General features: G+C 39.3%; 1 protein-coding gene across 3 annotated transcripts in view; it reads right to left on the bottom strand.

The window, feature by feature from the left end:
- HNRNPR (heterogeneous nuclear ribonucleoprotein R) overlaps positions 1-12,120 on the bottom strand; it is a 57,858-nt gene that overhangs the window by 39,020 nt on the left and 6,718 nt on the right. Inside the window, exons 2-5 of one of the 3 annotated variants that reach the window (XM_034753951.1) lie at positions 10,307-10,472; positions 7,851-7,969; positions 7,045-7,152; positions 5,709-5,822 (exon numbers count right to left, since the gene is read on the bottom strand). In XM_034753951.1, the coding sequence (XP_034609842.1) occupies positions 5,709-5,822; positions 7,045-7,152; positions 7,851-7,969; positions 10,307-10,472 (507 nt within the window). Of the gene's footprint in view, positions 1-5,708; positions 5,823-7,044; positions 7,153-7,850; positions 7,970-10,306; positions 10,476-12,120 lie in introns of all 3 variants that reach the window. The other 2 variants (XM_034753950.1, XM_034753953.1) reach the window with 2 other exon arrangements.

Raw genomic sequence — 12,120 nt, 5'->3', positions numbered from 1 at the left:
ACAGGCAGGACAGAAAAGAAAATGAGGGCTTTATTAAGTACACTACTGAGAGGATGGAGTTATGGAGGAGCAAACTGAAATGCTGAAGTCCTTCATACCGCTCCAGACTGAGCAGATATGTTCCTGCACTCCCCTTCAGCACATTCAGAACTCTTTCCCATGCACTCCCCAAATACCACCTGCACATTCCTTTCCACTTTCCCAGACTTCTCACTTTCCCATTCACTCCACACCCATGGACACCTTTTCAAACCATAGCTGGACTTTATGCACAGCTCTGAAAGTCAGCCCTTCTCTGGTACCTCCTTTCCCACCAAGTAAAGGTGTGTGTTGGGGGGCGGGTGTGTTTTCAGTGCAATAAAAGCAAAAACTTTTTAAATAAGTAATCTGTTTCCTGCAAATTGTGATAGCGGGTGGCAGCAAAACATACACAGGCAGTTTAATCATGTGACTTTTGCTTACTGAAATCCTAGGCCATAAGTACTTCCTAGCAAAACTAATTTCATTAAGCATTGCAGTTCCAAGCATAGTAATATACATTACTGGTTCTCATTTTCAAAGTGTTGCCTCAAAGCCTCCCTGACTCAAATTGCCCCCCATTGTGCCCTCCAATGGCCCTGGTATATGGCTGATCAAAATCAGTAACCCGGGGGTCTGCCTCAGCAGTCCACCTCGAGCACACTTTTCACCCTTACCTTCACAAATACTGTGCAACATACAACACACGGCTATGACCATAGCAACATTATCCTCACTGAGGTCTAACCTGTCGTAAAAGCATCACCAGTGCACTTTTAATCTGCCAAACGCACATTCCACAGTCATCCTGCACCTACTCAGCCTATTGTTGAACCACCCCTTACTGCTATCCAGGTTTCCTGAGCCATGGCATTAAGGGGTACGCTGCATCTCCCAGGATCACCATGGGCATTTCAACATCCCTCACTTTAATCTTCTGGTCTGGAAAGAAAGTCCCCACTTACAGCTTTCTGTACAGGCCCATGTTCCTGAAGATACATGACTCAGCTATTTTTAGTAAAGTTAGGGACAGATCATGTGCAATAAAGTCACAGAAGTCCCTGACTTTTACTAAAAACCATCCCTGACAAAATGGTGAGGGAAGAGTGTCTGTCCAGCATCTCCCGCCTCCCCCCCCAAGCCGCTGAGCAGCTTCAGGGTCCCTCTGCCGCCACCAGGAGCTGAATAAGTTTCCACTACAATCTCTATTCTCAAAACACAGCTTTATGTTTGGCCTCTGCCAAAAGATGATTTTTTTTAAAGGTTTGAGCAGAATCCCTTTGTTTTGGAATTGAGAGCATAAAAAGCATTTTCCTCATCGCAAAGCAACTGCCACTTTTCCCGCTCAGGGATAACACAAACATCTGAGCTATGTAATGTCAAATTGAACTTGTAAATAGGCCTTGAGGAGCAGCAAGTGCATTGCCAAGTTTAATGAAGTTTGGCTTAAATTTTATGCAAGTTTGAAAGTGTGGAACTTAGCACATTCAGTAGATGATTCCATTAAGCCACTAGCTGAGCACTTATGTATGAAGTATACGTGTGCGCGCAGTAGTTAACTAAGCTCCATCTTCCTACTAGCTTCAGAAGGAGGACAAGTTGATTAGCTATGAAGAAAGCTTTGTCAACAGAACTTGTCAGCTTGTTAGGTGCACATGGTTGTGGTGCTAGCTGTACACAGTGCAAGCGTTTTGCACAATCAGCACAGCAAGGTGATGGCGGATGTTACAACCTCAATCCAAATAGTACAATGTGAAGTATTAGCTGTGTACATAGCCTAAAACTATTTTACACAAGTGGATCTGTGACTGACAGGTGTCTGCTATATAACTGGGCACTCTTCCTTTAGATATACCTAGGAAATTAAACAAAAAAATCCTTAGCAAAAAGGCTTCATAAGTACTAAGAAGTTAGGAAATGCAAGAGTTAAAGGTTGATATACATCTTTAGCTGCCCCCTGTGCAAACAACGTCAGACTTTGCAATCACAGGCTTAGATGCCAAGCATCCAATGTTCTAGAACTAGCAATTACAAGTTTTCTAAGTATTCATATTTTAAGATGCAGAAGAAAGCCCATAAGAGCATTAATATATTAAAGTGAGAACTTATTGGCAAATTAAGTAATAGTCTTGATTTCAGTCTCCATTTCAGCCATCTCCTGTTCAGGTTCTCTTCAATTTTTTAAAGTCACAGCCCCTTGTGGGCAAACAAATACTGGTGTACATGAACTGCATGACATCAGTAGGTCACTGGTGACTACATTAAATAAAATTGGTGCTAGCACTGTGCCTTGAAGAAGTCTGTTCTTCTAAAAAGCAACAGACAGTCCTCTGTTCTTCTAGAATCACCAGTTACAGAGCCATTTAAAAACATCTACCGCACAGCCTTAGCTAGCTGCCATGACAATCTATGAAGAATTCTGGACTTCTTATACAGCACACCAATCTGCCAAATGGTGTCATAGGCTGCTATAAGATCAATTTCCCAACAGAAGTAGATACCCCACACTCTCCTACAGCCAGAAGTGTGACTGTCAGATAAGCCTTTAGAATTTCATTCAGTGTAAAGTTCATAATAGATATTTATCTTGAATCTCTAAAAGCAATCAAGTTCAATATGTTCTTGCCAGCCTACACAATTCAGAAGGTGGAGCTTCTGACGAGCTCATTAGGCCTGATGTATAGCCCATCCCAACAGACAAGACTGAAAGGTAACAAAACTAACTATAGGTTGACTGAGAAAAGGGGACTCTGGGAGGAAAGGGGATGTAATTGTCAGCATCCATTGACAAAAAGGGTATTTCTGGACAAATGAAGCAATCTGGGGGTCTAAAAAACAAATCTAACAAGATCTCCAGACTAATCAGACCGTAAGACAAGAAAATGCCTTCTATGTACTGCCTGTTATAGATTTTGCAAAGTCGTCAAAATAATTCCTCCTGCAAATCAGCATTATCTCCTTATTTTAAAGAAGCCTCAGCAAGTTGATTTTCATCCAGGTCCCAATATACACAAGGTAGACAGCAGTATAAAGACAGAGCTGATTACACTAGCATGACATTGTCTCCCTAGTGGCTTCATGAACAAGGATGACTGAGTCTTGGGGAGGACTCCAAGGGAGTGCTTTCAGGTAGGAGTCATAATACAGCTATTTAACGCTACTTTATATTGTCCTGAGGGATCAATAGATATTTGTCATTCATACTATGTCATATAATCACATCAGCAGCACCGCACAATGAACTCATTCACCTTTGTGCTTCCAATTTCCCCTCCCATGCTTTGCCTTGCCTGTTTAAACTAAATGAGTGTACAATGCCTAGCACAACAGGACCCCAATCTCAGTATAAGTTTTAGCAGCACTAGAATACCTATAAATAAGACAGCACTGAAAACAGATGAAAGATCCAGCCTTAAAAATAACCATCTCCTGCCGCTTTCCATTTCTAGGCAATTTACAATTATGAATATTACTATTTCTATACACAAATCATTGAGGCCTGATTAGATGGAATTTAAGACCCAAGTTGTTTCCTTTTGCATATGCATAAGATTGTGAGTTCAATCTTAACTTTAGCGTTTCTTGACTTTTGTTTCACAGTGCCATTTCATGCATTTAGAATACAAGTCAGCTGTGTTAATGCCTAATTCAAACTCCATCTCAGGAGAAGGAGACTGAAGAGTTTCTCTGCATGTTTATACAAGATGAAATTAGTGCTCATCAGGTTGTCTGTTCTTAAACCCTCCCAACTATACAACGTAGATTCACAGGGGTTCCCATTCACTGTATTACTCACAATCATTCTTCTACACTAGGTAGAAAGGAAGTCTGCAGTACCAGCAGTTGTATATAGCTATAGTGGCGGAGCTAAGAAGAGGAAGTGAGAAGTCAGACCACCACTTATATAACATTAATAGCTTCTAAAGGATAGTAATAGATTCCTGATTTACATAACATACAATTTGAAATTTAGTGTCATAAAATGGATACATAAACTCTATTTCTGTAAATAGCTATAGGAGCACAGTTTGGCAGTTTCAGCTGTACATCCACATTGCACAGGGTCTTCAATTTAGGCAAACGATGTCAATCTAGGCTACAATTTGGCATACAAACGGTTAGCCAGAGTATGATTTGGATATAAAATTCAGTTAAATTATACACGTTTGTGAGGGGGATGAGGGAATTTGGTAACAGCAACCATAAATGCATAGACAGAATAAAAACTAAAGCCACTCCAACCACAAATATCCAACTTCATTCAGTTTTCCTTTGTTGAACTACACCTCTACCCCGATATAACACGAATTCGAATACAACACGGTAAAGCAGCGCTCTGGGGGGGAGGGGGCTGCGCATTCCAGCAGATCAAAACAAGTTCGATATAATACTGTTTCACCTATAACAGTAAGATTTTTTTGGCTCCCGAGGAGGACAGTGTTATATTGGGGTAGAGGTGTATAATTTCAGGGTGAATTTAGGCCTCTTAAAAGCTGGGGACCTACACCAGATTGAGCCACATAGTGCAGGATAATTAAGGGGTCCTTTCAGACAGGTTTATAAAAAAAAGGTGTCTTTTTTTAAAAAAATATATATTTAATTGAGAGTGATTGTCATTTCCTTTTAATATTAACCGAAATGACTTATGTAAATAAACATTGATTAGTTGAGTCCACTGTCGCTTTTCCACATCCAGCTGTTCTGTAATATATTTGAAATTTTGCTGCAAGTGAAAAATAACTGTCTTCCAACTAGCTGACACATTAGTTTTAAGGTGGTTAACACCAATGGGTTCCCTACAGCAATTTACAGGAAGATTCTATTAAGATGCTGTGGGGCAGCTATTGAAGCCAATGTGTTTGCAGTAAATTCAAGACTATTTGAATGAAAAGTACTTCAATTAACAATTAAATCTGTTTTTTCAGTAATTGTGTTAATTGATTTCACTGACAGAACTGAAGTTTGATAGTAGTCCTCTGAAAGTTTTCAGGATGCTTGTGTAACTGAAACAAAATGTATGTGAACGATCCATAAAATGTAGGCAACCCATCCACAAATATTCATTTATTTAGTATACACTTCGTACCTGAACACTTTACTTACATTTGCAAGCATCTGCATCATTTTTTGCATGTAGTCTCTAACAAGACCAATTAGTGTCCCTCAATTTACATTCATGTTTTACAAGAAAGGTCAAATGGTTTCCTTCTCAATCATATCTGTTTGGCTAGACTTAAGTCATCTGACGGTTTGGTCATCTTATCCTATTTTAAAAGCTTGTTCAAGTAATTTTACTCTCTACACCATCTCTGCTTCTTCTGCAGAAGCAGAACGTAATTGAGGAAAGCCAATTTGATATTGAAGTGTACCCTTATCTGCAAGGCTCTATGCCAGTAGTTCTCAAAGTTTCGTACTGGTGACCCCTTTCACATAGCAAGCCTCTGAGTGCAACCCTCCTTATAAATATATAAAGTTTTTTAATTTAACACCATTATAAATACGGGATGCAAAATGGGGTTTGGGGGTAGAGGCTGACAGCTCGCAACCCCCCATGGGTCCCAACCCCCAGTCTGAGAACCCCTGGCTCTAGGTTTTTACTTGTTGTATCGTTTACTTTACTCATTCTAATTTCCTGAATTAGTAAAAAAGCATAACAAAAAGGCCCAGCGCAATAATCTGCAAATACTAACCTCTGTTCCAATACCAGGCTGAATTCCTGAGTAGATAATGTCTGGAGGAGGGCCCCCATATTTCCTCTGTCCAGTGGTCACATCCAGAGTATAACCGGTCCTCTCTAGCAAAGCCTGAAAATTGTAAAAAGTTGTCACATTAGATGGTTTTAATGATATGAAGGTTAATTGGGATTGACATTTCCTAATTTGCACTTTGCCAGGACTGTAGAGCAAGCTATAGGCCTCCTCAGGAGGCTGTGCAGACCACTGTCAGTGGGCACAGAAGCGTTACATTGTATAGAAAAGTTAACAAAAACTGTTTAGCTTGCTTTTCAGAAAAGGAAGACTAAACACACCTGTTTTAAGCAAACAGATACATTGACATGGTGTCCCAGAAGTAACATGCAACATATTTCCAGTATTTGCTGTATTCTGTATGATACATTGAACAGCATACTACATGTTCCTCCCAAAAGTTGTATGTGGTTGTTTTTTTTTTGTTGTTTTTTTTGGGGGGGGGGGCGCACTAGTTTGCATCAACTAGGTGGTCTATCAAATTCGTGGCTGGAAAAAAAACACGCCATGGATCATGAAATCTTGTCTTTTGTTTACTTTTACCCTAAGCTATAGGGTCATGCCTGGCATGACTCTTTTCCATCAAAATTCTGTGGTAATACAGATACTTCTGGAAACTTGGGAAAAAACCATCTAGCACATCATATGCAACAGTTATGAGTACGAGTCTACTTAAAAACGTGGGGGGTGGGTGGTTGTCACATTTTTCACAAGTTGGTCAGGGCATAAAGAGCAAATTTCAGTTGTGTTCATATACACCTCTACCCCAATATAACGCGACCCGATAGAACAAGAATTCGGCTATAACGCGGTAAAACAGCGCGCTGATCAACCTGTGAAAATTGTGTGATTTTTCCATGATTTAAGTAGACCCCTATTCATAACAGTTGCTTAAGATGTGTGCTCTGTTTATTTTAAAGTGTCCACAAATATCTATATTACCACAGAATTTGATGGAAAAAAGTCACGCAGGCATGTTCTCTTCATATAGGCCTCAGTCTAGTCCTTCAAAGTAACATACTTACAGTAACCAAAGTTTCATATCAAGTATTTAATTTGAAAGACCTGCTAGTTTACTAATGGAAGCATGCCTCTTCAGTATTTGTCTTATGTGCATTTCCTGGCAACGTCAGCATGGAAAGCTGCCGAACAGTGTTGTATGCTACTTCAGTGTATTGAAGAGGATTTATGAGCATACTCAAATTTATCCCATCTCTTTCTAGACACAAATATACCTGTTCCTCCATTACAAAAATTAAGCTGCATCTAAATACATTACCTTAATCTTTGCTTCATCTGGTCCCTTTGTTGACTCTTGTACTTTGCTTCCTTGTTTCTCTCTCTGCCTGTAGGTCTTCATAACTCCACATAAAAATGCACTTTTGTTCTGTAGACGCAATTTATAAAGTAATTCAATTGAAGCGTATTATAAAAAGCCATCTAAAGCCACTGGATCTTACACATTGGCTTTTGCAATGTGTCATGTTAAGAATTCCTTTGGCATTTTGATTATTACATTAAGAACATCTCAGCTGATGTACATTATCGGAACAAACTGATGATAAAGACAATAAGACTCCAGCTAGCACTAACAGGTCACACTTTGGGTACGTCTATACTTACCTCCGGGTCCGGCGGTAAGCAATCTATCTTCTGGGATCGATTTATCGCGTCTTGTCTAGACATGATAAATCGATCCCGGAAGTGCATGCCGTCAACGCCAGTACTCCTGCTCCGCGAGAGGAGTACGCAGAGTCAACGGGGGAGCCTGCCTGCCGCGTGTGGACCCGCGGTAAGTTCGAACTAAGATACTTCGACTTCAGCTACATTATTCACATAGCTGAAGTTGCGTATCTTAGTTCGAAGTGGGGGGGTTAGTGTGGACCAGCCCATTCACTCAGTATAGTGCTCATTCCAACATTAGAGGATTTTGCCTTGCACTCAAAATACCAATATCAAAGATATATGCCAAACTTCCAATTTGGGTTTGAAACATTAGAATCTGCAACATCAAGTATTTGCTTTAAGGGAAGTCAGAAGTGCCAAAACACTATTATGCTCACACTTCTGGAGCTCTCACCTTACCTGTACATGCGACAGGTCACTTTCTTTAAACTGCTGTAATACAGAGAGGGCTCCTTCTTCATTAAATTCCCTAAGAGCATCAATTGCTCTCTCATCAAGATCGACATAAGCTACCAACCCTAAAAAGTTAAAGACAGAAAAGTTACAGATTTCTGTTTAATTACACAAAGCAAGATGGCTAACAACTAAGCTATTTGCTTTTAAATCAAGCAATGGTTATACTGCATATTAGTAAATAGAATTATGCATTATTTAATATTAACTACATACTCGTATACAAGTATATGAAAGGACATGGATATACGAATGAAAAAGAAATTAAAATGTATATACCTAGGCACTAAAGTAAATTAAGTGCAATATTAAACCAAGAGCGTAACAGTTTCAGAAGCTTTGGGAATCCAGTCTGCTGCATAAAGCAATGCTACATACCAGGGTTTGAAATAATGAACTCTGGCTCATATTTCCAATAGATCTATGAACCCAAAGCTTTAAGTTTCCTTTCTTTGAATGGAGCCATTCCAAAATACACTGACAGGGGAACATTGCCTATACCTTACTCACTTGCCTATACCCTACCCATAATATGCAAAGGTAGCCACCTAACTGAGGATCTGAGCCACTTATAGCCACCTTCCACCTCACCTCAAAAAGCATTAGAGATGGAACAATTTGTTTACTTCTTGAAGAAGGTGGGAAGAGTGGAGATTACAGTGGATTTTCCACTTGGGAAAGTACAAAAAAACATTTTGACCCACCCAGTTTTTAGCAGCCAGAATCCAGAAAGACATTATTTTGAGCCCTGTTATGTACCCCAAGTACACTATTATTAGCTTTACAGGTACAGACCCAAAGACAGTGGACCAGTTCTGAAGCGCATGTTATTTTGAGATTTAGAAGTTTTTCTTCTCTTTGGAATATCAGTGGTTTTATGGAAGCTGTGGAGTCCTGCCAGTTACAGACAAAGATTACATTTTCCAAGAAACCTGCTGATATTTAATAGACTTCAGTGTGAATCCACATACAGAACTCCTCAACACTTTTGAGCATTCTGGAATTTAAATTACTGCACACTTCTTAATCTCCACTGGAGTTCCGAAACACAGTAGCACAGAGCACAAAGACTGCATTTCAGAAATGATCCTGCATATTGGAAGGCACCTGTATCATTCACAAGTGAAAAGACTGAGCAGATTAAAAATCCCAAAGTACATTCCCAAATTTGGCTGTGGCTTCAAAAGCAACTAATAGAGCTGATAAAACCCTGCATAGTGTAGAACATCTTCAGTTGATATTAAGGAAATTTGAACACATGTGTTTTCAAAAGTTACCCATGCAATGAAGTCACACTAGCTAGTCAATTACTGGGTTAAAATACTCTTACTTGAGAACTCCTCACAACACAAGGTAACTGCAACATCTTCTAGACTCGAGTCCCACAAGTCCCTTGCCCAGCCATTTACATCTACCCTCAAGCCATGATGCGGATATCATCATAACCCACACTTAGAGAAATGCATCTCTAAGCAAATAAAAGCTGGCAGACACTCACTGGACTGACTTCCAAAAGAGATCGTCCACACGAGCCAGAATATCAACATACTGAAGATGGATAAGATATTATTTTGAATTGCCTTCACTTGGTTCACTGACTTTTTAGACTGTTCAAAAAAGAGAAACTGGCATCTTGTCACTGAGGTATTCAGGTAAGTGCATGAAGCAGTTCCATTTATATCTCTAAACCTGTTCAAAGAACACTCTAAAGAGGAAGAGGAAGTTTCCATTTATAAGACCAAAATAATGGGGAGAAATTACCCCCCCAAAAAACAACAAAAAACTCTTCCTGCAAAGGGACCCTTTCTCGCTAGGATTTCCAGAGACCATATTATTCAATTTGCTGAATAGCTTACTCCTGGACTTGTGTTAAAATGAAGTTAGAGTGAAAACTTCAGTGTAATGACTGACATGGATTCAACTGTTCAGCTGGAACTAGACAGAACATAAAATCCATAGGCAGACTGGAGTTCAAATGTCGTCCCAGGCAAGACAAGCTAGTTGTTTTCCCCACTGAGCCATCTACTCAGCCCTTTAAGTGTTTTAAGAGTCACTGTGAGGAGTTGACAGTAGAAAAGTAAAAGCAAAGTGATGACTGATTTGGATTAAGAAAAATGTGCAGTTTAGTATGCTGGAACATACATCTTTACTTGTGAAAGTCTAAGACAAACTGATGCACTGTCTCCTGAAGCAACTAGGACATCATTCAACACTAAGGATGATTCCAATAATTAAAGAGTCAGTGTCAAACCCAATTTGCCTTCAGGGAAGTGAAAGTAGCAATACATTCAGAGCTTCACAGATCAAACACAGTGAGAATTTTTAAACCTTAATCTATAAAATTTGAAAATGGTATGCCCTCACTTTCATAACCAATCAGAAACAAGAAATGTATATTATACCTGTCTGAAATATTTCATCAAGTCTCTCTGCCACCTTCTGTGGGAGGCCTGCCTCTATCAGTGTCTTGTAGTGTTCTGTGTGAGTTACACTGGAAGTATCCATTGGTTCTTCCTCTTCTTTTAACTGTACCGCATTACCATTCACCTGATTAGCCATTTTATTATGCTGCTGGAAAAAATTCAGGAGCTATATTACATTAAGCCAGAAATAACTAGTTTGTAGGACAATGCATGATTTATCTAAACTAATTGTATACATGCTGCAAATGACCTGTATCAAAATCGTATTTAATGCTTTTGGGATGCAGCTGATCTAAGTTTCAATAAGTACAGTCCTGTAACATTGTGGAACATGTACATGGAAGAATTTACATTTTTAAGTACTTCATGTACATCAGATCTAAACTTAACTTTGATTGTCAGTAAGGTATCTGGTTACCATAGCAGCTGGAGTGTACTGGTGTGTTACATAACACCCTTCAATTCGTGAACAATAAGCCACATCAGAACTACTGCTATTTTCATCTCCCATTCCTCTAATCTTAAAATGATTATTTTTATGCAGGGTATCTTAACATATCAATGTCAATACACGTTTGCCAACTTTCACATAGTTTCCTGGCTTGCTGTCATGACTTCTTTCAAACTCAACTTAATGTTACATGAGAGGCCATACTCTTTTGCTCAGGATGCTTCAGAACTCAAAACAGAAAGTGCCATACTAAGACATATTACCAATTTCAATCCATAGTGGTACAAATCCAAAAGTGAAAAAACCACTTCAGGTAGAATGTTTTAGATTCTGCAAATTGTAGCATAACAAGATACTTGGAATTTTACTAGTTTCAAACGAAGCCATGACTGCATCTTGAATGTCTCATATTAGTAAAAGACTCGATGCAACAATCAATACAGAAGTTGCAAGGATGTGCATTCAAAAGAGGCACAGCTACTATTTTAGACAACTCCAATGGCCTTTGCCTAATTCACTGTAAATTTTGTCTCAATTTCTCTATTAGCCAGCTAATAGATGTTTTCACCTCAGCTTTCATGGCTGAGGTTGCAAACAACTACCTAATGGAGAGATATATTAGGATGGTCAACTATATAAGATCAGCAGAGATTCAAATGGTGCTGCGCCGTATAAGACATGGAAGAAGAGTTGATGATGCACTTATCAGCAATGGAATGGTAACTACACAGACATATGCAACACGACAGGAACAATGCAATATGTACTGGAATACATGATATGAAGATGGTTCAAGAATAAACCGTTTCTAATGTTGAAGCCTCAAGATATCTAGTCAGCTACCACAGAACAAATCTCCTAAATAACACCCAAGACAGACAAGCAACATATCCAAAGCGTCTAAACTAAAGCCTATGCACTGTTCTGAAAATGCACAAGGACAAATTTGCTGGCTTGAGCCAAATCATTCTTAGACAGACAAGAGATTCTGCAATGGATTGAGAGAAGTGTGGTGACTGGGAGCGGACAAGACTAAAGTGACACTACCTTATGCAAGCTATATAACAAAGCCAACTTCTGCAGCTGCATGACAGGTTTCAGAGTAGCAGCCGTGTCACTCTGTATCCACAAAAAGAACAGGAGTACTTGTGGCACCTTAGAGACTAAAATTTATTTGAGCATAAGCTTTCGTGGGCTACAGCCCACTTCTTCGGATGCATAGACTGGAACATACAGCAAGAAGATATTTATACATACAGAGAACATGAAAAGGTGGAAGTAGCCATACCAACTGTAAGAGGCCAATCAATTGAGATGAGCTATTATCAGCAGGAGAAAAAAA

Source organism: Trachemys scripta, chromosome 20 (assembly GCF_013100865.1).
Source record: "Trachemys scripta elegans isolate TJP31775 chromosome 20, CAS_Tse_1.0, whole genome shotgun sequence".
In the NCBI taxonomy this organism is placed as follows: domain Eukaryota; kingdom Metazoa; phylum Chordata; order Testudines; family Emydidae; genus Trachemys; species Trachemys scripta.
Note: the sequence above shows the minus strand (reverse complement) of the source record. Positions and strands in the feature narration are given on the sequence as shown.